Below are 27,773 nucleotides of genomic sequence, written 5' to 3' on the forward strand. Positions count from 1 at the left end.
CGGAGGAGGTTTCTGCTGTTAGACAACAGCAGAAAACCATCATGAGCCTGGTGGAGGAAGTTAAAGCCTTGAGGCTAAAAATCACTGAGAAGGATAAGCGGATTAACTTGCTGGAGAACCGGGTGGCCGATCTGGAGCAATATACCAGAATGAACGACATCATAATCACCGGCTTGGAAGTGAAACCTCGTTCATATGCACGGGCAGTGGCGATGCGGAACGGAGAGGAGCCAAGTGAGGAGGACGCGGCATCAGTGGAGCAACAGGTGGCGGCGTTTCTCCGCTCAAAGGGAATTGAGTTAGACAGGGAGAACATCGAGGCCTGTCACCCGCTCCCAAGGGGAAACGAGAAGACAAAACCTGCAATAATAGTTCGGTTTACAAATAGAAAACACAAAAACGAACTGCTGAAACAGGGAAGACGGCTGAAGGGATCAGACGTTTACATCAATGAGCACCTGACAAAGAAAAATGCGGACATTGCCAGAATGGCCCGATTACTCAGAAAACAGAAGAAAATACAATCAACATGGACTTCAAACTGCAAAATATACATCAAGTTAAATGGAACACCAGAACAAGCCAACGTACTAGTCATCAGGGAGCTGGAGGAGCTGAGCAAATATTAACGAAACGTACAACAAGGTATCCTTAAACTACATCCATGACAACTCCTGATAATAAACACACATTAGGACTAGAAAACTTTGTATATACAGAACATAAAATACAGGACATAGAACATGATATTGATCCGGATAACAATTTACTCAATGATATAGGAAACAGCTGCAGTTATTACACAGATGAGCACTACAACGCAACTTTCCAATCAAAGCATAACATATCAATCATCCACTTCAATAGCAGAAGCCTATATGCCAACTTCCACAATATTAAAGAATATTTGAAACAGTTTAAGAACCCATTCAACATCATAGCAATTTCAGAGACATGGATGAGCACTGACAGAGGTCTGGACTTTGAGATGGAGGGTTATGATCTAAATCATATAAGCAGAGTGAAAAAGAGAGGAGGAGGTGTGGCAATATACGTGGACAAAGGACTGAAGTATAAGGTGGTGGAGAGTATGACAGCAGCTGTTGATAATCTGGTGGAATGTATCACAGTGGAAATTTGTATGGAAAAAGTAAAAAATATAATTGTGAGCTGTTTGTACAGAACTCCAGCATCAAGTAACGATATATTTGAAAACTGGATGGAAAACATGTTTTCTAACTCAGTGCAGAAGACTGTGTTTATCTGTGGGGATTATAATATTGATCTGTTCAATCCAAAAAAGCATAAAATGACAGAAGATTTCATAAATACAATGTACAGTATGGGTTTATACCCCAAAATCACCAAACCTAGTAGAATTACTTCTCATTGTGTCACATTAATAGATAACATATTTACAAACAGTATGGAAAATAATACAGAAAGTGGGCTTTTATTTGACATCAGTGACCATTTGCCTGTATTTATTGTCTATCACTGTAATTACTGGAAACCTAAGGATATGAATCAGCTGAAATACAAACGGATAAGAACCGAAGAAAACATAAGGACACTTAAGAGTGAATTACTGAAACAGAACTGGAGAGTCGTATATGAGGAAGAAGATACTGACAAAGCATACAGTGGATTTCTAAATATCTTTAAAACACTATATGATAAAACCTGTCCTGTAAGGAAATACAATGATGGACAAAAACAAGCAAATGGTCCATGGATCACCAAAGGATTAAAAAATGCCTGTAAAAAAAAGAACACGCTGTATAGACAATTCATAAAAAAAAGAACTTTGGAGGCAGAAATTAAATATAAAAAATACAAGAATAAATTAACCAGCATTATGAGGACATGTAAGAAGGAATATTATAATAAATTATTAGATAGTAATAAAAATAACATGAAGGGGCTATGGAATGTACTGAATAGTATTATTAGGAATGGAGCTAAAAACAAAAACACAAGCTACCCTGATCATTATATTGAGAATGACAGATCAATAAATAATATGGAAGAAGTGGTAAATGGTTTTAATAGATTCTTTGTAAATGTGGAACCAGATTTGGCAGAAAAGATTCTGGATACAGACACAGCTGGAGGGGCGGAGGCTGCTCGATGGGAGAGAAATCCTAAATCTATATTCCTTGGTGCAGTTGGCATAAAAGAGGTCATAGACATTGTAAGGAGAAGTGAAAGTAAAACCTCCACTGACTGGAATGATATTGATTTGAGTTTAATAAAAAAAGTTATTGAAGAAATTGCAGAACCATTTACTCACATATGTAATATGTCTTTTCAATCTGGTAAATTTCCAAACAACATGAAAATAGCTAAAGTTATACCTTTATATAAATGTGGAGATAGACACCATTACACAAATTACAGGCCAGTTTCTTTACTCTCTCAGTTCTCCAAGATCCTTGAAAAACTGTTCACAGCAAAACTAGACAAATTCATTGAAAAATACAAACTTTTAGCTGACAGTCAATACGGATTCCGGAAAGACAGATCAACAACCCTGGCGTTAATGGAACTTATTGAGAAAATCACAAATGGTATAGACAATAAAAAACATGTTATGGGAATTTTCATAGATCTAAAGAAAGCATTTGACACAATAAATCACGACATTCTATTCAAAAAATTAGAGAGGTATGGTATCAGAGGGGTTGGTTTGGACTGGGTGAGGAGCTACTTAAGTAACAGGCAACAATTTGTAAAAATTGGAGATCACACATCTGATTATTTGCCCATAACATGTGGAGTACCGCAAGGGTCTGTCTTAGGTCCTAAGCTGTTTATATTGTACATTAATGATTTATGTAATGTATCATGTATAATGAAATGCATTTTATTTGCTGATGATACAAACATCTTTTGCGCCGGGGACAATGCACAGCAGCTTATGGAAACAATCACAACTGAAATGAATAAATTAAAAAGGTGGTTTAATGTAAACAAATTGTCATTGAATTTGAGTAAAACAAAGATTATGTTATTCGGAAAATATAAGTCGAACCCTCAAGTTGAATTGAAAATTGACAACATAACCATAGAAAGAGTTTATGAAATAAAATTTCTGGGTGTGATTGTTGATCATAAAGTCTGCTGGAAACCACATATTAATCATGTTAAAGCAAAAATAGCAAAGATTACTGCTATTTTGGGGAAATCAAGACACATTCTGGACTATAAATCACTACATACTCTGTATAATGCACTCATACTTCCATATCTGAGCTACTGTGTGGAGATACGGGGTAATACCTACAAATCTAACCTGCAGCCGTTATGCACATTACAAAAAAGAGCAATAAGAATCGTCAATAATACGGGATATCTTGAGCATACAAACGCATTATTCGTAAAAGCACACACTCTGAAATTCACTGATCTGGTTAAACACAAGACTGCACAAATTATGTATAAAGCAAGACATAACCTTCTTCCGGGTGAGGTACAAAATACGTTTATGGAAAGGCAGGGTGGGTATAACCTGAGAGGGGAAATGAATTTTAAGAGAGTAAATGTTAGAACAACTATGAAAAGTGTGTGCATAACAGTCTGTGGGGTGAAATTGTGGAATGGTCTGGATAATGAACTCAAAAATAGCACCAACATAAAACTGTTTAAAAAAATTATACAAAAACATGTTAATAAAAATATATGAGAATGAGGACAGGCAGACTATATAGGTGATGATGAAATTGAGAGTAAGTCTGTGACTGGTCTTCTTGTATTTAGTGTATAGTTATAGGTATGTGTATATGTATGTACTGTATAGATGTATTGTATGTGTGTCTATATGCATAACATAAGTATCTGTATATATGATTTGGTTTGGTCGATATAATACCATGTCGGTATGTTTTGGTATGTTTTCTTTTTTGTTTATTGCTTTTGTTTTCTTTTGTATATATAGTTTATTATGGTGGAAAGTGACATTTGATTAGCGGTGGTATAGAGGGTTAGGATTGGATAAGTTATTACTTCTTCCTAATCCTTTCTGAACATTGTTATGTTATTGCCTTGTGGCTACGCTATTCTGTTTGTTTATGATGATGTTTTGATTATTGTATTTTTTATTTAAATTTTTATTTTTATATCTTTCTTCTTTATTGTTCAGAATAAAGTAATCAATCAATCAATCAATCAATCAATCAATCAATCAATCAATCAATCAATCAATCAATCAATTTCTTAAAAAACAACACGTCTCTCAATGGATGTTTTGAAAGGGAGGTTTTAAAATCTAACCAGATAGAAGTTGTGGTATTTCAGAACCAATGAATCATAAATATATCTCATATGAGCAAACAGTGGACACTTTCTAATATCTGGTAATGAACGGCTCTCTTATCTTTTACATATTGTAGAGATTTGTACAAGACATTAAATCAATATTTTAAAATTGACCTCTTTGATTTTAGGAGAGAGAGGAAAAGATAAATAGAGTGGTGGCTACAATTATTGACAGTCCATAATTATCGACACCTTTTCAGATTTACCAATAAAAAACAATTTTACAAAGGTGAGTTTCAGTTCCAACAGTTATTATTGTTTAATTAATCAACCTGAAGACACCCCACCCACCCCCACCACCACATTGCCCTTCGATCTTGTCGTCTGATGACACAGCTCGTTACCTGAGCTGGAATTTTTCAGCACAATCAGCAATTTTTCGGAAAACACAGACGTTATCATCGCAGGTAAGAATGGTGGAAAGATCATGGACATGTTTTCACTAATCAAATTCACTGATATTTCATGATTTCCTCGTCAAAACCTAATTTGTTTCTTACTCTTTCATTTGACAGTCGCCATTTTGTATCTAAATGCATGTTTGAGAATCACGTGAGGTGTCGATAATAGTGATCACTTTCACCGATGTCCACCATTATCGACACGCTGTGGAATTAAGGGACATTTACAACTGTTATGGATCGATCTTTGTGTAACATTGTTGAAGTAGATGAAGTACTTTAAAAAAATAAAAGTGCTGTGATTTATAATCATTTTTTTCTGACTCATAACAGAATGGAATGTTTATAGAGTATTTGGAATCCGATTGCAATAAATAGAATTAGAGTAGAATTAAATTCCGAGCACATAAAAAATTACATGCTTGAAATATTCAGATTTTCTATTCCATTCAGAATTTTTTTTGCAGTTTGCTGTAAATATCTACCACATATTACAAGATCAGCAGACATTTTATATTCTGGTTCGAGGAATGACATGCGACCTTTGACCTGGATTTCAATGTGGTTACAGTGTCGATATTTATTGGTAAACTACAAAACTAGAAATTAATACAAACAACAACGAATGATTAACAAAATGTGATCTACAAAAATACTTAGAAAGTGGAACAAAACGATTTTCGGACACAGGTTAAACATTATCAGTTCATTTGTTTACAAACATTAGAATTACTTCCTCATTTACATAAACACCGACATCCATATATTTATATAAAAGATATTTTGGGGTAAATATAAGTCGATGGAAAACAAATTTTAAATGAAAACTACATTTTGTTAACTTAATACCACATACCCATGATTTTTTTTTTTTATAAATCATCTGGATGTTGATAACTGTGGACAAAGGTGTCGATAATTGTGGAACGGTGTCGATAACTGTGGACAAAGTTGTCGATAACTGTGGACAAAGGTGTCGGTAACTGTGGACAAAGGTGTCGATAATTGTGGAACGGTGTCGATAACTGTGGACAAAGGTGTCGATAACTGTGGACAAAGGTGTCGATAATTGTGGAACGGTGTCGATAACTGTGGACAAAGGTGTCGATAATTGTGGAACGGTGTCGATAACTGTGGACAAAGGTGTCGATAAATGTGGAACGGTGTCGATAACTGTGGACAAAGGTGTCGATAACTGTGGACAAAGGTGTCAATAATTGTGGAACGGTGTCGATAACTGTGGACAAAGGTGTCGATAATTGTGGAACGGTGTCGATAACTGTGGACAAAGGTGTCGATAAATGTGGAACGGTGTCGATAACTGTGGACAAAGGTGTCGATAATTGTGAAACGGTGTCGATAACTGTGGACAAAGGTGTCGATAATTGTGGAACGGCGTCGATAACTGTGGACAAAGGTGTCGATAATTGTGGAAAGGTGTCGATAACTGTGGACAAAGGTGTCGATAAATGTGGAACGGTGTCGATAACTGTGGACAAAGGTGTCGATAATTGTGGAACGGTGTCGATAACTGTGGACAAAGGTGTCGATAAATGTGGAACGGTGTCGATAACTGTGGACAAAGGTGTTGATAATTGTGGAACGGTGTCGATAACTGTGGACAAAGGTGTCGATAATTGTGGAAAGGTTTCGATAACTGTGGACAAAGGTGTCAATAATTGTGGAACGGTGTCGATAACTGTGGACAAAGGTGTCGATAATTGTGGAAAGGTTTCGATAACTGTGGACAAAGGTGTCGATAATTGTGGAACGGTGTCGATAACTGTGGACAAAGGTGTCGATAATTGTGGAAAGGTTTCGATAACTGTGGACAAAGGTGTCGATAAATGTGGAACGGTGTCGATAACTGTGGACAAAGGTGTCGATAAATGTGGAACGGTGTCGATAACTGTGGACAAAGGTGTCGATAATTGTGGAATGGTGTCGATAACTGTGGACAAAGGTGTCGATAAATGTGGAACGGTGTCGATAACTGTGGACAAAGGTGTCGATAAATGTGGAACGGTGTCGATAACTGTGGACAAAGGTGTCGATAACTGTGGACAAAGGTGTCGATAATTGTGGAACGGTGTCGATAACTGTGGACAAAGGTGTTGATAACTGTGGACAAAGGTGTCGATAATTGTGGAACGTGTCGATAACTGTGGACAAAGGTGTCGATAATTGTGGAACGGTGTCGATAACTGTGGACAAAGGTGTCGATAAATGTGGAACGGTGTCGATAACTGTGGACAAAGGTGTTGATAAATGTGGAACGGTGTTGATAACTGTGGACAAAGGTGTCGATAACTGTGGACAAAGGTGTCGATAATTGTGGAACGGTGTCGATAACTGTGGACAAAGGTTTCAATAATTGTGGAACGGTGTCACGTGATCTGATACGTTAAGTAATCGGGAATCAACTCGGTTTTTTCCAGTGGAAGTTTGAGTAATTATTCATGCACAATTTACATCTTGAAAGTCTTTTCTACTTTTGCAACGGCCAAAAGATCGTTAAGGTGTCGATAACTGTGGCCGCCGCGCTAGTTCTCTTTGTGCAAATCTCATTAAACAGGTTGATTCCTGTGATGTGGAGCTTCATCTCCGGTGATTTCTTAGAACCCAAACTATCTTCTTTCCCCATTGCTTCCACAGGGCTGCTGTGGCTCAGAGCATGTTACTGTAACGCTCCGCAGCGCACTGAAGTTTACACTGATTTGAGAATTCCATGTGCTGGAATAGAATTCCATTCTCATCCATGCAACGACTCAAATCCCTTTGGCTCTCCATTCACCAACATCTCATCTCATCTCATTATCTGTAGCCGCTTTATCCTGTTCTACAGGGTCGCAGGCAAGCTGGATCCTATCCCAGCTGACTACGGGTGAAAGGCGGGGTTCACCCTGGACAAGTCGCCAGGTCATCACAGGGCTGACACATAGACACAGACAACCATTCACACTCACATTCACACCTACGCTCAATTTAGAGTCACCAGTTAACCTAACCTGCATGTCTTTGGACTGTGGGGGAAACCGGAGCACCCGGAGGAAACCCACGCGGACATGGGGAGAACATGCAAACTCCGCACAGAAAGGCCCTCGCCGGCCCCGGGGCTCGAACCCAGGACCTTCTTGCTGTGAGGCGACAGCGCTAACCGCTACACCACCGTGCCACCCATTCACCAACATACACACATTTATTTATTTATGTTTTACAAAGTCTAAAGTATCTGTTCTGGTGTGCTGTGCAGATATTGACACCGGATAAAGGATTGTATTTCCTTCCTGTCCTTTTAGAACACGTGACCATTCCGCCCAGGGTTTGTTGGGAAATGGAGTTGATCGGTTTTGTTGTTGTTGATAAACTCTGAGGCGGCACGGTGGTGTAGTGGTTAGCGCTGTCGCCTCACAGCAAGAAGGTTCTGGGTTCGAGCCCCGGGGCCGGCGAAGGCCTTTCTGTGCGGAGTTTGCATGTTCTCCCCGTGTCCGCGTGGGTTTCCTCCGGGTGCTCCGGTTTCCCCCACAGTCCAAAGACATGCAGGTTAGGTTAACTGGTGACTCTAAATTGAGCGTAGGTGTGAATGTGAGTGTGAATGGTTGTCTGTGTCTATGTGTCAGCCCTGTGATGACCTGGCGACTTGTCCAGGGTGAACCCCGCCCTTCACCCGTAGTCAGCTGGGATAGGATCCAGCTCACCTGCGACCCTGTAGAACAGGATAAAGCGGCTACAGATAATGAGATGTGTGATGTGTGATAAACTCTGAGCTGTTGAGGCACCGAAGCGAACCCCCGGCGGAAACTCGGCTTCTGGTTCTGCTGGCTGAGTGAGTGAGAGGAGGAGCGGCTCGGTGGCGCCCCCTGCAGGACTCAGCTGCTGTGAGAGCAGCGGCGTCAACACGTTACCATGACAACAGCCTTCAAACACACGCCGCGCGCGCAGCGACACGTTTCAGCGCTCACGGGTTCCGGGTTCCTGCGGACACAGTTACAACTTTATAAATCAATCAATCAATAAATCCAATGTCTTCTCCTCTCTCCACCCTGAGGAAGAACAGACGCGCTCCTCTACCGCAGAGCTACGGGTGAGACTCCAGGGCAAAAATATTCACACCCCACTTACTGACACACAGCACAGCAGCAGCAGGGAGATGAGGAGGATGAGGATGGTGATGATGGTGATGATGATTTAAATGTTTTATTTTTAGTGAAAGCGACAGAAGAGAGCAGACAGACAGCAGGGGCGCTGCAGGTGAGGCGCCGGGTTTCATCTCCTGCACTTCATCACTTTATTAACAGCAGCAGCAGCACCTCATGTCTCCTGTACCTCATGTCTCCTGTACCTCATGTCTCCTGTACCTCATGTCTCCTGTACCTCATGTCTCCTGTGTCTGATTCCAGAGACCGAAGCCTCTCTGCTGAGACTGAGAGACCTCTTCCCCATGACACAGTCGGGGTCAGAGGTCACAGACAGCCTCAACACTCTCAGGTCAAAGGTCAGGCTCAGAAAGAGTCCTAAAGAAGGTAAGAAGAAAAATCTAGCTTGAGATCTGTATATGAGAGAAGTGTGAAGTGTCACAATGTGTGTGTGTGTGTGTGTGTGTGTGTGTCAGTGTCTCCACCCACTGATTTTGAGCTGATGTCCAGCATGATGCAGAAACTCACTCAGTTAGAGAGGAAGGTGACGTCACAGGCACAGGACATCGACAAGAAGGTCTAACACACACACACACGCACACTCATACACACACACACACACACACACACACACACACACACTCACACACACATATACACACGCACACTCATACACACACACACACACACACACACACACCAGGATCTGACCATATCTTACTCACTAAATGAAATGAAATTAAAATTAATTAAAAAAATCTGTATGAATAAATGAATAAATAAATAGAGAGAAAAATAAATAAATGCAAACATTTTGTAAAACAAGAAAAATAAATAATAATTTGAATGACCATGCACACTGTTATCATGCCTCAGATGTTTCTAAAGATTTTTAAATTTTATTTGTATTTATTTTTATTTGAGAAGTAAATGAGTTTTAATAATTATAACCCAATTTTTGCATTTGTTCATGAATGCAGTTAAAATTAATTAAAGACATAAATGCTTTAAGTGTTTATGAAATATGTGAAATATTAAAGTGTATAAAAATCACACTCTAAACACAAACAAGTGTTTATAATGTTATTCATCCATCCATCCATTATCTGTAGCCGCTTTATCCTTCTACAGGGTCGCAGGCGAGCTGGATCCTATCCCAGCTGACTACGGGTGAAAGGCGGGGTTCACCCTGGACAAGTCGCCAGGTCATCACAGGGCTGACACATAGACACAGACAACCATTCACACTCACATTCACACCTACGCTCAATTTAGAGTCACCAGTTAACCTAACCTGCATGTCTTTGGACTGTGGGGGAAACCGGAGCACCCGGAGGAAACCCACGTGGACACGGGGAGAACATGCAAACTCCACACAGAAAGGCCCTCGCTGGCCACGGGGCTCGAACCCGGACCTTCTTGCTGTGAGGCGACAGCGCTAACCACTACACCACCGTGCCGCCCTGTTTATAACATTATTACATTCAAATAGTTACAGATTCAAAGTTTTTGTGTCTGCAGCAGAAATAAAGTCACTTCTTCATCTGCAGTTTATTTGTTTTTGTAAACAGACGAGAAGAATCGCAGCTCTGGAGGAGAAACTGAAGCGACTCCACGGTAATCACAAATCAGCACTTTGTGTTCATTCACTGCGTCTGAGCTGCTTTTCAGAGAGTGCTGACTGAGGTCACTGTCAGGTCGAGAGGTGCAGACAGAGGTGGACAGTAACGAAGTACATTTACTTGAGTTCTGTACTTCAGTACACTTTTTGAGTATCTGTACTTTACTTCAGTATTATTTTTTTTGGAAACTTATGACTTTAACTTCACTACATTTGAAAGACAAATATCGTACTTTTCACTCCACTACATTTCTGTCAAGGTCCTCGTTGACTTCACGTTAAAACTGTTAATGTTATAATCACGTTGTCCGTGATCACCCGAATGAGGATGGGTTCCCTTTTGAGTCTGGTTCCTCTCGAGGTTTCTTCCTCATGTCGTCTGAGGGAGTTTTTCCTTGCCACCGTCGCCACAGGCTTCATCATTGGGGATAGATTAGGGATAAAATTAGCTCATGTTTTAAGTCGTTCAAATTCTGTAAAGCTGCTTTGGAACAATGTTTATTGTTAAAAGCGCTGTACAAATAAACTTGACTTGACTTGTTACTCGTTACTATGAAGCAGTTTTGAAAGTGGATGTTTTTTCTTTTCTTTTCTAAAACGTGATTGGTTTTTCCGCAGATGACACTGAGAGTCGATCAGTAATCACTAGGGTCACGTCTATAAACTGTATAAAATCAAGATCAGTGATTTCTCCGCAGTGTTATTTAACACAATCAGTTGATGGCAGAATGGAAGGAGGCGGTTCTTCTGGAGAACGCACGCACTCATGGCCCATGTTTCAGTTTTCTGAAAGGATTAAAGATTCGTTTCATTTTAAATGTTTGCTTTGCTTGCCAAAAACGAACCACATTACAGCCGACAAAAACTCACCATCTGACCTGTGGAAGCATATTGCGGGATATAAACGTTTTATTCCAGGAGAAAGCTTGCAGTGAAGTTATCTGTGCTTTTAGAGCTAGCGATAACATTGCAATAGCTACACAGTCTGGTTAGTCAAATTACTTTCTATGGATTTTCCTGCCAAGTTGCCATAAGCTAACGTTTACACATAGCTAGTTAACTTGGACACTGTTAGTTACGGTAGCGTGTAAACACGGAGTTACGCTAACATGAATAATGATAACTTATCTGAAGTCCTTTCAGAAATATGTTTTAGCATAATCTTACCAAATAAACAGAATGTAGAAATCTTTCTTTTCTAGTAGTGTTAGCTACCCAATGTGATTTTGAGTTTGAGAAGAGTTTGCTAGCATCAGGTGGAGCTTCACTGACTAGCTAGCTTAACGTTAAACCACCCTGATGCACAGCATGCGTTCATTTTGTGAATCCACAAAATAATCCAGTCAGTTGCTTCAGAGGCATGAGGTTTTGTAAGCATTGTGGCAATAATACAATGATGCATTGACAGAAAATGTACTTTTAATACTTAAGTATTTTTAAAAGCAAGTACTTCAGTATTTTAACTTTAGTAAAAATTTGACTGGAGAACTTTCACTTGTATCGGAGTAACATTTGACCAGCGGGATCTGAACTTTGACTTCAGTAATGAAGTTGGGGACTTTGTCCACCCCTGGATGTAGAGATGTACAGGTGTACAGGTATAGAAGTGTGGAGGTGTACAGGTGTAGAGGTGTACAGGTGTAGAGGTGTACAGGTGTAGAAGTGTAGAGGTGTACAGGTGTAGAAGTGTAGAGGTGTACAGTAGAAGTGTAGAGGTGTAGAGATGTACAGATGTAGAAGTGTACAGGTGTAGTGGTGTACAGGTGTAGAAGTGTAGAGGTGTACAGGTGTAGAAGTGTAGAGGTGTACAGGTGTAGAAGTGTAGAGGTGTACAGATGTAGAAGTGTAGAGGTGTACAGATGTAGAAGTGTAGAGGTGTACAGTAGAAGTGTAGAGGTGTAGAGATGTACAGATGTAGAAGTGTAGAGGTGTAGAAGTGTTTTCTTTCTCTCTCTCTCTCTTCCCCCCCCCATCTGTCCCTCTGAGTTACATGTTGATCCTGGCCTCTTCTGCCCCTCGGACCTGCTTGATCCATCCTGGTGCCCTGTGTCTGGTCGGAGTTTTATCGCACCGCTCCTGTGAAGGACAGCCCCATGAGGACAGTTGAGGGTTATACTACCTGTTAAAACTGTTAATATTATAGTCAGGCTGTCTGTTGTTGCCCAAATGTGTTAGGGTTTTGCTGGGATTCGAACCTGGTTCGTTGGTGTGATAATCCAGCAAACCCCCACTAGGCCACCAGGGGGATGACTCAAATGCAGAGGCGTGAGGCGGAAGTAGAAAAAGAATCAAAAGGTTTATTTAAACTATATACACTATATACAGGGCAAAACAAAAGACAAAAAAAAAAAACCAAAGAGTATAATCCAAAAGAAAAGCAAAGTGCAAAAATACAAAAGCTAAGAAGATCAAAAAACACAGTACAAAGGAAACTGGAGATAAACATAACAGCACAAAGACTCCGTGACAAGAGGACTGAACTCAGGGGTATAAATAGACAAACTAATTAAGGACACAGGTGAAGATAATAAGGCAATTAACACAAACACAAGACACAGGAACAGTGGCGGCCTCTAGAGGCCAAAATAAACACGACATGAAAAGGAAATAACAGCGGCCTCTAGAGGCCAAAACAGTCCTAGTCCTAACAGGACCCCCCCCTCTTGGAGCGTCTCCTGACGTTCCCAGGGCGATCCGGATGGGCCGAATGGAAGTCCCGACATAGTTCTTTATCAAGGACATCCCGAGCAGGAACCCAGCAGCGCTCCTCAGGACCATAGCCCTCCCAGTCCACCAGGTATTGCAACCCGCCGCGGACCCGGCGGGAGTCAAGCAGGCGATTCACAGTGAACACAGTCTGCCCCTGGAAGATGCGGGGGGGTGGGGGGTTCCTAGGGGCAGGGGCATACGTAGACGTCAGTACGGGCCGTAACAGGGAAACATGGAAAGTGGGGTTGATCCTCAGAGTCCGGGGCAACTGGAGCCGGTAGGAGACAGGGTTCACCCTGCGCACCACCTTGAAGGGGCCAATGTAGCGAGGAGCAAGCTTGCGGTTCTCCACCCGCAGTGGAAGGTCCTTAGTGGACAGCCAAACACGCTGCCCAGGGCGGAAAGCGTGTGCAGGTCTTCTATGGCGGTTGGCCTGAGTCTGGTTGGTTCTGGAGGTCTGTATGAGGGTCTTCCTGACCTTGCTCCAGGTCTTGCGACACCGTCTCACATATTGGTTGACCGAGGGCACCCCCGCGTCCTCCTCCTGGTCCGGGAACAGAGGTGGCTGGAACCCGAATTGGCACTGGAATGGCGACAGCTTGGTGGCCGATGACTGCAGGGTGTTGTGGGCGTACTCTGCCCATGGCAGCCAGGTGCTCCACGATGTCGGGTTATCCATAGCCAGGCCTCGCAGGGTGGTTTCCAGGTCCTGGTTGAGCCTCTCCGTCTGACCATTGGACTGTGGGTGAAACCCAGAGGAGAGGCTGGCAGTGGCTCCGATGACCTTGCAGAACCCGTGCCACACTCGGGAGGAGAACTGGGGCCCTCGGTCTGAGACGATGTCCTGTGGAAGACCAAAGACTCGGAAGACATGATTAAACAAAAGTTTCGCAGTTTCAAGAGCAGAGGGGAGTTTGCACAGTGGTATGAAGCGGCAGGCCTTGGAGAATCTGTCAACTAAGACCAAAATGACCGTGTTACCTTGTGACTCAGGGAGACCCGTGATAAAGTCGACTGCCACGTGGGACCAGGGACGCCGGGGAATGGTCAGAGGATGCAGGAGACCCTGGGGATGCTGTCGTGGGTTCTTGGTTCTGGTGCAAACCTCACAGGACAGGACAAATGACCTTACTTCCTTCTCCATGTTAGGCCACCAGAAGCGTCTTTTCAGGAAGTCCAGGGTCCTCCGAGCTCCCGGGTGGGCGGTGAGAGGGGAAGAGTGACCCCACTGGAGAACCTTGGCCCGGGCTTGATGTGGGACGTACAAGAGGCCTGGTGGCCCCGTCCCAGGACCGGGGTCCTGGCGTTGGGCTCGTCGGACAGCCTCCTCAATACCCCAGCGGACAGGGGCCACAATCCGGGACACAGGGATAATAGGCCCGACTTCATTCTCCCTGTTAGTGGCAGAGAACAGTCTGGACAGTGCGTCAGGTTTGGTGTTCTTGGAGCCGGGGCGGTATGAGAGGGTGAAGTCAAACCGACTGAAAAACAGGGCCCACCTAGCCTGTCGAGGGTTCAGTCTCTTGGCTTGCTGGAGGTACTCCAGGTTCTTGTGGTCAGTCCAAACCAGGAATGGATGTTGTGCTCCCTCCAGCCAGTGCCTCCACTCCTCAAGGGCCAGTTTGACCGCTAGCAGTTCTCGATCCCCCACATCGTACCGGGACTCAGCAGGACTCAGGCGGTGGGAGAAGTAAGCGCAGGGGTGCAGCTTTCCTTCCGAACGTTGAGAGAGCACCGCGCCGACACCACTGTCCGAGGCGTCCACCTCCACGATGAATGGTTGGGAGGTGTCCGGGAGAACCAGAATGGGTGCCGTGCAGAAGCGGTCCTTGAGGTCTTTGAACGCCTTTTCTGCCTGAGGAGACCAGCCATAAGATCCACCTGTCCCTTTGGTGAGGTCTGACATGGGTGCTGCCACAGAACTGAAGTTCCTGATGAACTTGCGGTAGAAGTTAGCGAATCCTAAGAACCGCTGAACCTCCTTAACGGACTTGGGAGTAGGCCAATCCCGGACGGCCAGGGTCTTGGCAGGGTCCATTTGGAGTTGGCCTGTCCGTACAATAAATCCCAGAAAGGAGACCTCGGGAACATGAAATTCGCATTTCTGGGCCTTGGCGAACAGATTGTTCTGTAGCAGCCTCTGGAGAACCTGGCGGACATGGTGGCGGTGCTCCTGCACGGTCTTGGAAAAGATAAGGATGTCGTCGAGGTAGACAAAAACGTATAGGTTAATCATGTCCCTTAAGACGTCGTTGATTAGGGCCTGAAAAACAGCTGGTGCGTTGGTGAGTCCGAAGGGCATCACCTGGTATTCGTAGTGCCCAGACGGGGTGTTAAAGGCAGTCTTCCACTCGTCTCCCTGTCGGATACGGATGAGGTGGTATGCGTTCCGTAGGTCCAACTTGGTGAAGACGGTGGCGCCTTGGAGCAGGTCGAAAGCTGTGGACATCAGCGGAAGGGGATATCGGTTGCGCACAGTGATCTTATTCAGGCCCCTGTAATCAATACATGGTCGGAGCCCCCCATCCTTCTTGCCGACAAAGAAGAAGCCGGCTCCAGCAGGTGAAGTGGAGGGTCGAATAAACCCAGAGACCAGGGCATCTTTGAGGTATTCCTCCATGGCCTTGCGTTCTGGCTGAGAGAGTGAAAACAGTCTGCCACGAGGAGGGGTAGTCCCAGGGAGCAAGTCGATGGCACAGTCGTAGGCCCGGTGCGGAGGAAGAACGGCGGCCCTGCTCTTGCTGAATACCTCCTTGAGATCCCAGTACTCTGTGGGAACTTGAGATAACTCGGTGAGATCAGGGGGCTCGGCAGGAGACACAGGAGAGCTAGAGAGCAGACAAGAGGCATGGCATGCAGGGCCCCATTCCACAACCTGGCTTGTTACCCAGTCTATGCGAGGGTTGTGGCGAGTAAGCCAAGGAAGGCCTAGAATAACTGGGAACTCAGGTGAAGGAATCAGGTGCAGGGATATTTCTTCCTTGTGACCTTGAGACTGGAGGAAAACTGGAGAAGTAACTTGGGTGACTCTTCCATCACCTAACGCTTGGCCATCGAGGGCAGACACAGACAGTGGGACTTCAAGAGGTGCAGTCGGAATATTGATGCTTTGGGCGAAGTGAATATCCATAAAGTTCCCAGCCGCCCCTGAGTCTATCAAAGCTTGACAAGAGTGGACAGACTCACCCCAGGAGATGGAGACCGGGATGTAGATTCCTTGGCCAGGGAGTCCGGGAGAGAGGGTAGGCCCCGTCACAACCCTCCCTCGGCTGGACGGGGCGGTCCTTTTCCCAAGAGTTCGGGACATGATGCTCGGAAGTGACCAGGCTTGCCACAGTAGATGCAGCACTTGTCCCTCCTTCTGCGCTCCCTCTCAGATGCGGAGAGGCGAGTACGACCCACTTGCATGGGTTCTGGACAGTCACTGAAGGAGGTAGACGGTCTCCAGGTAGAGGTAGGGAGGCTGGGGGGGCTCAAGGCTTGGTGGCGTTCTCTCATCCTGTTGTCCAGACGAATAGCATGTGAAATGAGGGTTTCGAGGTCACTTGGGCATCCAATAGAGGCCAGACCGTCCTTGATGGGGTCAGACAGACCATGGTGGAAGGCTGACACCAGGGCAGTCTCGTTCCATCCACTTACTGCTGCGAGTGTTCGGAACGAGATGGCGTAATCTGCGACGCTTCCTCCTTGCCGGATGGACATGAGCTTTCGGGCTGCGTCGGTACTGATGTCTGCCTGATCGAAGACCCGAAGCATCTCTTCAGAAAACAGCTGGAAATCAAAGCACTCAGGTCCCTGTCTTTGCCAGATAGCAGTAGCCCAGGCTCGCGCCTTACCAGCTAATAAGGTGATCACAAAGGCAATCTTGCGGCGATCCGTAGTGTAGGTGGTAGGCTGAAGCTCAAAGGTGAGTTGACACTGGGTAAGGAACTCTCGGCACTCACTGTGCTTGCCGTCATACCTCTGTGGTGCAGGAAGGCTGGGTTCGCGAGGTGAAGAAGGCAGCATTGCAGGAGGCACTGGAGCAGGAGTGGGAGCTGGATCAGGAGCAGGAACTGGATCAGGAGCAGGAGATGCAGGCAGAGATGTCAGCTGTGCCAGGGTTTTCCCAATTTGCTGAAGCAGTTCCTCGTGGCGAGCGAGGGCCTCACGTTGGCTGGTGAGCGTACGTCCATGAGCGTCCATGGTCGCTCCGAAGCGTGTCAAAGCTGCCATAATTCCCTGAAGGTTGGCCGGGTAGACAGTTGAAGCAGCCTCTGCTGAGTCGGTCATGACGGAGTCTTTCTGTTAGGGTTTTGCTGGGATTCGAACCTGGTTCGTTGGTGTGATAATCCAGCAAACCCCCACTAGGCCACCAGGGGGATGACTCAAATGCAGAGGCGTGAGGCGGAAGTAGAAAAAGAATCAAAAGGTTTATTTAAACTATATACACTATATACAGGGCAAAACAAAAGACAAAAAAAAAAACCAAAGAGTATAATCCAAAAGAAAAGCAAAGTGCAAAAATACAAAAGCTAAGAAGATCAAAAAACACAGTACAAAGGAAACTGGAGATAAACATAACAGCACAAAGACTCCGTGACAAGAGGACTGAACTCAGGGGTATAAATAGACAAACTAATTAAGGACACAGGTGAAGATAATAAGGCAATTAACACAAACACAAGACACAGGAACAGTGGCGGCCTCTAGAGGCCAAAATAAACACGACATGAAAAGGAAATAACAGCGGCCTCTAGAGGCCAAAACAGTCCTAGTCCTAACAAAATGAGGATGGGTTCCCTTTTGAGTCTGGTTCCTCTCGAGGTTTCTTCCTCATGTCGTCTGAGGGAGTTTTTCCTTGCCACCATCGCCACAGGCTTCATCATTGGGGATAGATTAGGGATAAAATTAGCTCATGTTTTAAGTCGTTCAAATTCTGTAAAGCTGCTTTGCAACAATGTTTATTGTTAAAAGCGCTATACAAATAAACTTGATTTGATTTGATTTGATTTAGAGGTGTAGAAGTGTAGAGCTGTAGAAGTGTAGAAGTGTACAGGTGTAGAGGTGTACAGATGTAGAAGTGTAGAGGTGTACAGGTGTAGAGGTGTAGAAGTGTAGAGGTGTAGAAGTGTAGAGGTGTAGAGGTGTAGAGGTGTAGAAGTGTACAGGTGTAGAGGTGTACAGGTGTAGAGGTGTAGAAGTGTAGAGGTGTAGAAGTGTACAGGTGTAGAGGTGTAGAAGTGTACAGGTGTAGAGGTGTACAGGTGTAGAGGTGTAGAAGTGTACAGGTGTAGAAGTGTACAAGTGTACAGGTGTACAGGTGTAGAAGTGTAGAGGTGTAGAAGTGTAGAGGTGTACAGGTGTAGAGGTGTACAGATGTAGAAGTGTAGAGGTGTACAGGTGTAGAGGTGTACAGGTGTAGAGGTGTACAGGTGTAGAAGCGTGCAGGTGTAGAGGTGTAGAAGTGTAGAGGTGTACAGGTGTAGAGGTGTACAGATGTAGAGGTGTACAGGTGTAGAGGTGTACAGGTGTAGAAGTGTACAGGTGTAGAGGTGTACAGGTGTAGAAGTGTACAGGTGTAGAGGTGTACAGGTGTAGAAGTGTAGAGGTGTACAGGTGTAGAGGTGTACAGATGTAGAGGTGTACAGGTGTAGAGGTGTACAGGTGTAGAAGTGTACAGGTGTAGAAGTGTAGAGGTGTAGAAGTGTAGAGGTGTACAGGTGTAGAAGTGTAGAGGTGTAGAGGTGTACAGGTGTAGAGGTGTACAGGTGTAGAAGTGTACAGGTGTAGAGGTGTACAGGTGTAGAGGTGTAGAGGTGTACAGGTGTAGAGGTGTACAGGTGTAGATATGTAGAAGTGTAGAGGTGTAGAGGTGTAGAGGTGTACAGGTGTAGAGGTGTAGAAGTGTAGAGGTGTAGAGGTGTACAGGTGTAGAGGTGTAGAAGTGTACAGGTGTAGAGGTGTACAGGTGTACAGGTGTAGAGGTGTACAGGTGTAGAGGTGTAGAAGTGTACAGGTGTAGAGGTGTAGAAGTGTAGAGGTGTAGAGGTGTAGAGGTGTACAGGTGTAGAGGTGTACAGGTGTAGAGGTGTACAGGTGTAGAGGTGTAGAAGTGTAGAGGTGTACAGGTGTAGAGGTGTACAGGTGTAGAGGTGTAGAAGTGTAGAGGTGTAGAAGTGTAGAGGTGTACAGGTGTAGAGGTGTTCAGGTGTAGAGGTGTAGAAGTGTAGAGGTGTAGAGGTGTACAGGTGTAGAAGTGTAGAGGTGTAGAGGTGTAGAAGTGTAGAGGTGTACAGGTGTACAGGTGTACAGGTGTAGAGGTGTACAGGTGTAGAGGTGTACAGGTGTAGAGGTGTAGAAGTGTAGAGGTGTACAGGTGTAGAGGTGTAGAAGTGTACAGGTGTAGAGGTGTACAGGTGTAGAAGTGTAGAGGTGTAGAAGTGTAGAGGTGTACAGGTGTACAGGTGTAGAGGTGTACAGGTGTAGAGGTGTACAGGTGTAGAGGTGTAGAAGTGTAGAGGTGTAGAAGTGTACAGGTGTAGAGGTGTACAGGTGTAGAGGTGTAGAAGTGTACAGGTGTAGAGGTGTACAGGTGTAGAGGTGTAGAAGTGTAGAGGTGTACAGGTGTAGAGGTGTACAGGTGTAGAGGTGTAGAAGTGTAGAGGTGTACAGGTGTAGAGGTGTACAGGTGTAGAGGTGTAGAAGTGTAGAGGTGTACAGGTGTAGAGGTGTACAGGTGTAGAGGTGTTCAGGTGTAGAGGTGTACAGGTGTAGAGGTGTAGAAGTGTAGAGGTGTAGAAGTGTAGAGGTGTACAGGTGTAGAGGTGTAGAAGTGTAGAGGTGTACAGGTGTAGAGGTGTACAGGTGTAGAGGTGTAGAGGTGTACACACTCCAGGTGATACAAATGTGGGGTCAAGCGACATTCCATACAAAACCCAGTCACGCGTGCGCGACTCTCTTTGTTTTTCCACTGCTTTAAGCGTTCTTTTAGCTCTGCCATATCTTTGTGCTGTATGTGGTTGTGGTCACAACAGGATTCGTGACTGTGGCACGTTCCGATTTTTTAGAATTCCGTCCGTGATTCAGAAAGAGGGCGAGGAAACTCTGAGGCTCAGTACGGAGAGGAGATGGTGGGATCAGGACACTTCGTCCAATGACCATTTCATCCAATATTAAGACATTTCGTCCAAAGCCTTTCTCATACGCACTATCAGTTATTTTATATTTCAGCTATTCCAGTGTTCACGAACGAAGCCCCCGTGAGAGCGCTGCTCTGCGCCGAAAGATTTAATCTGATCCATACTATGGCACTCATGTACTTTACAAAAATGTGGTCTGTTTTGGTCAAATCCCATTAAGATTTCCTCCTTTTTTTGAAAAAACAAATACCTGAAATATAAAATAACTGATAGTGTGTATGAAAAAGGCTTTGGATGAAATTGCCTGTATTTGTACTTGATGGTCGGTAGAAGCGTCTTATCTTCAGAAAAGTCTGACTTTTTAAAATAACATGGGTCAAAGCCACACACATCTATCTTCTCTTTGTATCGAATCTTCGCTCAGTCGTTCAAATCGTGGTAATACTGAGAAAATTCAGCATTGTTTACAGACACGCTTTCAGCGGCTGCCGTCCGAGTTGCTTTGTAAATCCACCGCCATAACCGACCTCATGACGCAACACATTTTGATCACGTGGTTGCAAGTCATCTATAAAGTGGCCAAGTGTTATACATCATCATCATCATCATTATTATTATTATTATTATTATTATTATTATTATTACTACCAGTGTCAGATTTTAGCTTTTGATTCTATTATTAAAGTGGAAATTATTCCTTTATGCTTTTATGAATTATTTTTTCATTTATTTTCTTTTTATTATATTCACATTATTTTATTTATTTTTATTCATCTTTAGACACATACAGTAACAGGTGTGCTAAAATTGTTTTACTTTCGTACACTTTATAATTTAATTTTTACATTTTAGATTTTTATTCTCTTTTTTATTTCTTGTTTTACTTGCTTTTATTTTTCATCATTTTGTTAAGAAAGAAAGAAATCAGCTGGAGGTGGCCATTCGTTCAGACTGAAAGAGCTGATGATAAACGAGTCTTATTTCTTATTTTATTTGTTCTTTCTTAGTGTTCAATAAAGAAATCATAGATAAATCTATAAACATAGCTTCTCACTTCCACAAGAATTTCTTTTCATGATGCTATCCTTCTAATGTGGACGTTGTTGTTGTTGTTTGCCGTGTAGAGAAAACTCAGAGGGAGAAGCAGGATGAAGAGGATCTGAACAGGAAGTGTCTCAGGCTGCAGAAGCAGGTGTGGGAGATGGAGGTGAGGAGGAACTCGGAGCTGCTCACCTTCACTCAGAGTGAAATGAACGTCACAGAGAGTTTCTGTGTTTCTGTGTTTAGAAGTTTCTGAATGATTACGGGATGATCTGGGTGGGAGACGACGAGGACGAGGACGATGAAGCTGAAACTGAACCACCAGGTATCAGAAACTTTCAACCTGTTTACACCAAAGCACACGTCGGGACGTGGTTTATATTAATGCTCTCGTTATGGTTTCTATAGTAACGGCTCATTCACAGAGGCGTGTAAAATAAACACTGATCTGGTGACGTTTTCTGAAAGAAATGAGACGTTTCTGTAATGTGTCTGGAAGAAGTCTCCAGTGTCAGCGCTGTGTATCAGTCCGAGGTGAAGCTGGAGCTTCAGTTTCTTCAGGACAGACGAGTTTACGCTTCACTGCTGTTTCTCAGTCACGTGATGAAACCAGCTGCGTTTTATCTCTCATTAACTTCAGGAGAGGGGTGGCACGGTGGTGTAGTGGTTAGCGCTGTCGCCTCACAGCAAGAAGGTCCGGGTTCGAGCCCCGTGGCCGGCGAGGGCCTTTCTGTGTGGAGTTTGCATGTTCTCCCCGTGTCCGCGTGGGTTTCCTCCGGGTGCTCCGGTTTCCCCCACAGTCCAAAGACATGCAGGTTAGGTTAACTGGTGACTCTAAATTGAGCGTAGGTGTGAATGTGAGTGTGAATGGTTGTCTGTGTCTATGTCTCAGCCCTGTGATGACCTGGCGACTTGTCCAGGGTGAACCCCGCCTTTCGCCCGTAGTCAGCTGGGATAGGCTCCAGCTCGCCCGCGACCCTGCACGAGATAAGTGGCTACAGATAATAGATGGATTGATGAACTTCAGGAGACAGAATAATGAGTCTGGTGAGGGAAAGACCGTTTACAGCTGCTATAATGTCAGTGACAACAGGAACTAACTGATAAGATTTATACATAATTTTCTACTCTTGCAAAGATTTTGTTTATTTTTTATCTTTTAAGTCAGTTCTTGATTATTACTTAATGTTTTTAAGTAAATTAAAAAATATAATAATCAAAATAAATATTCATACACATTTATATGATGTTATAACACATTCCTTAGGGGTGTCACACAGACACATACACACAAACTGTTATAAATGTTTACAGAAATTAATTACACTTTATAATAATATTATTTACACATAATAAATTGTAAACATGATGCATCGTAAACCAGGTTCATGACACATTACACCCCGCTGTGTTCGGTGCACTGTGAGCAGGAATAATGTGTTATAAATACTTTATAAACAGCAGTGTTGTAGTCGAGTCACTAAACCTCGAGTCCGAGTCCAGTCTCGAGTTCCCAGTGTTCAAGTCCGAGTCATTCAAGAAAATTCCGAGTCGAATCCACTGTTGATCCAAGTCGAGTCTTTTTTCCGTTTGGGAGCGGAGCCTATTAATAATAATGAGCTGTGTGTGACTTTAGGGCGGAGTCTTCCTCTGTTCTCAGGAGCATCGTCAGTCAGAAGCTTCTCTGTGAACTTTGACCTGGTGCTCCAGAACATTCGGGATCTGAACGTTCTGGCAGGAGAAGGAGGAACTCGCATCACCTTCGTTCCTGGAGGAGCCAAACTCACACCGCAGCCAGCTGTTGACCTGCAGCTCTACAGAAACGGCATGGTCATGGTTCACGGCCCCTTCAGAGCCTACACAGAACCACAAACACAGGTTACACACACACACACACACACACACACACAACTTTTTGGGGGTCTAGCAGCGAAGCTGCAGAACCCCATTGTGTTTCTATGTATTCTTATTTATTGTTCAACTTTCTTCCGTAATGGAAGTCTATGGCAACCTGTAGAACCGTTTGGTAAAAAGTTGTGAAATTTTGCACACACATTGGCGATGGCACCCTGATTAATTTGACCAAGTTTCATGTATGCAAGTCAAATGGTCTAGCGCCACCAATGGATCAAATTTGGAGTTGCGTCCATGAGTGTAACTTTTGAACCGTATGCCTGATTTTCAAAAATCAGGTACCGTTGGAATCCTTGGGTCAAGCCGAGGTCAACGCACCCTATGACGTCATTTTCCGCCATATTGGATTTTCTGCCATTTTGGATTTTGTTGAAAGTGAAACAAAATTTTCAGCAGTTGCAAATTTAGCCCGATTGTCATGAAAATTGGAACACATGGTCTTCAAGCCATTCCCCCCAGAACTTACGTATAGCCGTTTAGAAATTCCAAAGCGTTTGCCTGCCACAGCCAAACGAAAACGGCGGCAAAGCCGCCAAACAGGAAGTGAGGTCATATCTCAGGAACGGTTTGACGTTCCAAGTTCAAACTTGGTACATATGCCGCTTTTCCACTACAAACGCGGCTGAGTCGGGCTGAGCCGTGCCGAGCTGAGTCGAGCTGAGCGGGGCTGTTGGAGTTGCATTTCGACTACAACCGCGCTGAACCGTGCTGGCTGGAAGTGGGTGGACACATTGGGTGGAGTTAGCGAAAGTGGGTGGACGTCACGTGATGTCGTTAAGCAGCGCAAACAGTGACATCAGTGATCTTTTAAGTGGTAGTCTCACGACCCGAATAGTAAACAATAAACATGGAGGACATGGAGTCGTTAGTGTTGCTGGTCTTGGTTCTGTGGCTTGTTGTCACTGACAACGGCAACAGATACTGGCAAGAGCGTATAGATGAGGCGAGGCACATAAGGCTTCAGAAATTCTCGTAATTCGTAATTCTTCTTCTTCCGGGTTTACGGTGTTTACAGATCCCAGCGTGCTCGCAGGGCGTGTGTGGGCATGTGAGGACACTCCTCCTCACCAATCAGTGCACAGGGGAGTGTCTGCTCACGCCCCCAGACTCACTCGGCTCGGTTTGGCTCGCTTCAGCCCCACTCCAAAACCGTGCGAGTTTTAGGGGCTAAGCAGGGCTGAAGTGAGCCGAGTCGTGCTGCTCTTTGGTAGTCGAAACGCGAGCCGTGTCGGGCTGAAGTGAGCTGAAAAAGGGTAGTGGAAAAGGGCCAATAGACTCTTGACCCCATCCTGAGGGCACTCATTAATTTTCCTTGGTACATTTGCACTGTTTCAATGTTAAAAAGCTAACATTGTGTTAAAAATGTCATTAATTTAAATAAATGATTACATTTGCTATATTCTCTGATTCTATTATTCTTTTCCTTGTACACTTACAGATGAAAACACCTACATTCTCTGATAGCTGGCCTGCATTTCATTTTTTTAACATTATGTTATAAGACCATATTTTATAGGTCACACATTTTCTTATGAAATTGGTAACAGCTGATCTTCAGACCAATCCTCACAAAAGGTACGAATTGTCAGTGTCAATTTTTTAAAGCATTTACCCAAAAGCCCCCAGGCAGGAGATAAGTTCACATCTCTGTGAATCTTTGGTTGTTTGTTATGTAACACGCAGTCAGTGTTGCATCTGAAGACCATTGCGGACGCTGCCATTTCTGCCAGACCCCCACATTGCTGCTTGCAGCTATATTTGTTTATATTTTTACATTTTTTTGTTTCATTTTACACCACTGTGCTTTTATGTATTATTTGTGAAGCTGATTATTATTATTATTATTATTATTATCAGACATTTAAGTTGTTGATTATGATTAACATTTTTAATTTCTTTATGTTCTATTATTTATTTGGGTGAGGATTATTATAATTTACTAGACTTATTTTTTTTGCTATAATTGTTAACATTTAGAACACATTTACATTTTATTTTCGTTTAGATTTTTTTTTAAATATTTCTTGTTTTACTTAATTTTATTGAATATTTGTTTAATTTTTTTTCAGAAATAAATACAGCGATTCCTCCAATCTGAAGAGTTTAAATGAACGTCCTGTCTAAATTCTGTGTTCTTTATTTTCTTATTTTATTTTTTCTCTCCTGGCCACTGATCATCTGTCGTTTCTGCTCTCGTTCGTCTCTCAGAGATTCCTTCAGGACCTGATGGATGGATTTTTTCCCTCAGAGCTGCAGGACAGGTTTCCTCATGGTGTTCTCTTTCAGGTGTGTGTGTGTGAGACTTTGGGCCAGTTTCATTAATATTAACTTGGCTGTACAGTGTGTGTGTGTGTGTGTGTGTGTGTGTGTATAAACCCGTGGGCAGGTGGATGACAGGCGGGGGGAGGAGTTCAGGGAGGAGTTTCCTGGGAAAGGTCACACGGTTGGAGGGTCAGAACAGGAAGTGATGCGTTACAGAGAGGAAGCGAGTGAATCACAGCTCAGGCTGAACCCCAGCCGTGTCCCAGGTCTGAATAAATACAGGATTTAAATCCAGATCACACACAATTTTATTTCATTTTATTTAAAAATATTTCTGAAATAAATTTATAGCTAAAATCTATTAATGTAGTTGTTTATATTTATATGTACATTTGATGTAATATTTATTGATTGTAAGTTTTATATTTTTAATTTTTATCAATTTTTTTGCATTTTTAGACAAACTCTTCTAAATGTTTTAGCTCTTAGATTATTTATATTATAGCATTTATATTATTTACTCTGTATTTATTTTTAATAAATTATTTTCTGTTTATTAGATTGACAAATTTTATGAATATTATTTATACTGTATATATTTTTACAGTTTTATTTTTCCCTCATGAAAAATCTTTCAAGTTGATATTCAATGTTTTAATTCATAAATATATTTTATTTTTATTCACGCTCTTCTCATGTATCAGGTGTTGTATATGATGATTTTCTGGTGTTTTATTATTTTATCAGATCTACTTTGTGAGCAGTGTGTGTGTGTGTGTGTGCGCGCGCAGACAGGAAATTGTCGATGCAGCAGTTCCTGAATAAACTCCCGGAGTGTGTGGTGAAAGGAGGAAATGTGATCGGCATTCGCTCGTCACTCAAACACCATCTGCAGGTCATACCAGCAAAACACACACACACACACACACACCCTGCGAAAGAGTTTAATTTGTTTACTTTTAAAATTATGATCAAATTAAACACGGTGAGGAGGCAGGTACACGCTGAGATTAGTTACACAGAATCACATTTCATATCTCTACATTTTCATAGTTATATAAATTCACCTTGATTCATTTTTTTTTAAATAAAACTGATTTGGGGGCGGAGCTGTGCATGAGGGCTCGATTTGTGATGTCACTAAATACTTGAGCCAATCAGGGTCCAGTATGCAAATTATTACAGGACAATATTGTCAGTATGTTACATGATAAACAAATGTGTGTGTGTGTGTGTGTAGGGTTGTGGCGGTGCTGAGAGTTGTGTACAGAGTGTAATAGAAACTCCTGCGTTACAGACTCTGAGAGAAAGGTAACCGTCTCTCATCATTTACCATCCGATCACTAGAACACTTTTATAATAAATCACCTTCAATGCTGAGGAGAGAGCGGCTCACTATTATAGTTCATCATCACACTGTTACACTGAGCCATGGATTATTTTCCTGTAACAGCATGTCCCCAAGTGTTTTATTCCTCTTACACCACAGTACAGGAGCAGCTGTCATTCAATAAATGATCATCATGAGTTTTTCCCAAATAGCCCACTCTTGGCCTGAGGGCACGACTGTAGGCAGAATCTAATATCTAGCAGTCGATTAAACTCGTTAGAGTCCATCATAGTTCTCTTTGCTTGGAATCGGTCGATCCCGAGCAACATCTCGATATTGCTCCAGATCTTGTTAGGAGTTTTTTTGTCAAACATCTTAAACAACAAATTAAACAAATTCAAGAGAATTGTAATTGTGAACGAGCTGCTGTTACAGAGAATTAATCAACATCTTCTGACCAATCAGAGTCCAGAACTCAGCCTTGGACTGTAGTGATGTCTTGTAGAACCGATAATCAGCACAGTCGTGTGTGTGTGTGTGTAGAGCGGAGGGTGATGACGTGTCTGAGATCTCCAGCCTGAGAGTGAAATCTGAGGACGGAGAGAAGACGTTTATTCTGAAAATGTTCTTCTCTGAGACTATTGGGCATTTACGCCAATACCTGGACGCTCACAGGTGAAACCATATCACTGCCTGTGTGTGTGTCTGTGTGTCTCTTTACGTAAAGTCTTTCATCAGTATGTAATTCTTTTTTTTCATCCATTTCATCACCACAGAGGCTCTGGAGGACCTCCGTATGACATCATCAGCGCGTTTCCGCATCTCTGTTACCATAGCAATGACCACCCAACGCTTCTAGAGTCCGGGCTGACACCCAACGCTGCCTTGTTGTTGAGGCTCCGCCCACCAGTGACATCATAG

The 27,773-nt window shown here is 43.3% G+C and overlaps 1 protein-coding gene across 1 annotated transcript; it reads left to right on the top strand.

The window, feature by feature from the left end:
- The first annotated feature begins 41 nt into the window (after positions 1 to 41).
- Positions 42 to 27,773, top strand: ubxn11 (UBX domain protein 11). Its single transcript, XM_060900628.1, has 14 exons — positions 42 to 298; positions 8,926 to 8,969; positions 9,119 to 9,241; positions 9,331 to 9,431; positions 10,426 to 10,471; positions 21,430 to 21,512; positions 21,593 to 21,671; positions 22,983 to 23,224; positions 25,469 to 25,546; positions 25,647 to 25,779; positions 26,314 to 26,417; positions 26,763 to 26,833; positions 27,396 to 27,527; positions 27,629 to 27,773. The coding sequence occupies exons 1-14, from the start codon at positions 42 to 44 to the stop codon at positions 27,771 to 27,773; spliced, it is 1,638 nt and encodes a 545-aa protein (XP_060756611.1).

Source organism: Neoarius graeffei, chromosome 19 (genome assembly GCF_027579695.1).
Source record: "Neoarius graeffei isolate fNeoGra1 chromosome 19, fNeoGra1.pri, whole genome shotgun sequence".
Lineage (NCBI taxonomy): Eukaryota > Metazoa > Chordata > Actinopteri > Siluriformes > Ariidae > Neoarius > Neoarius graeffei.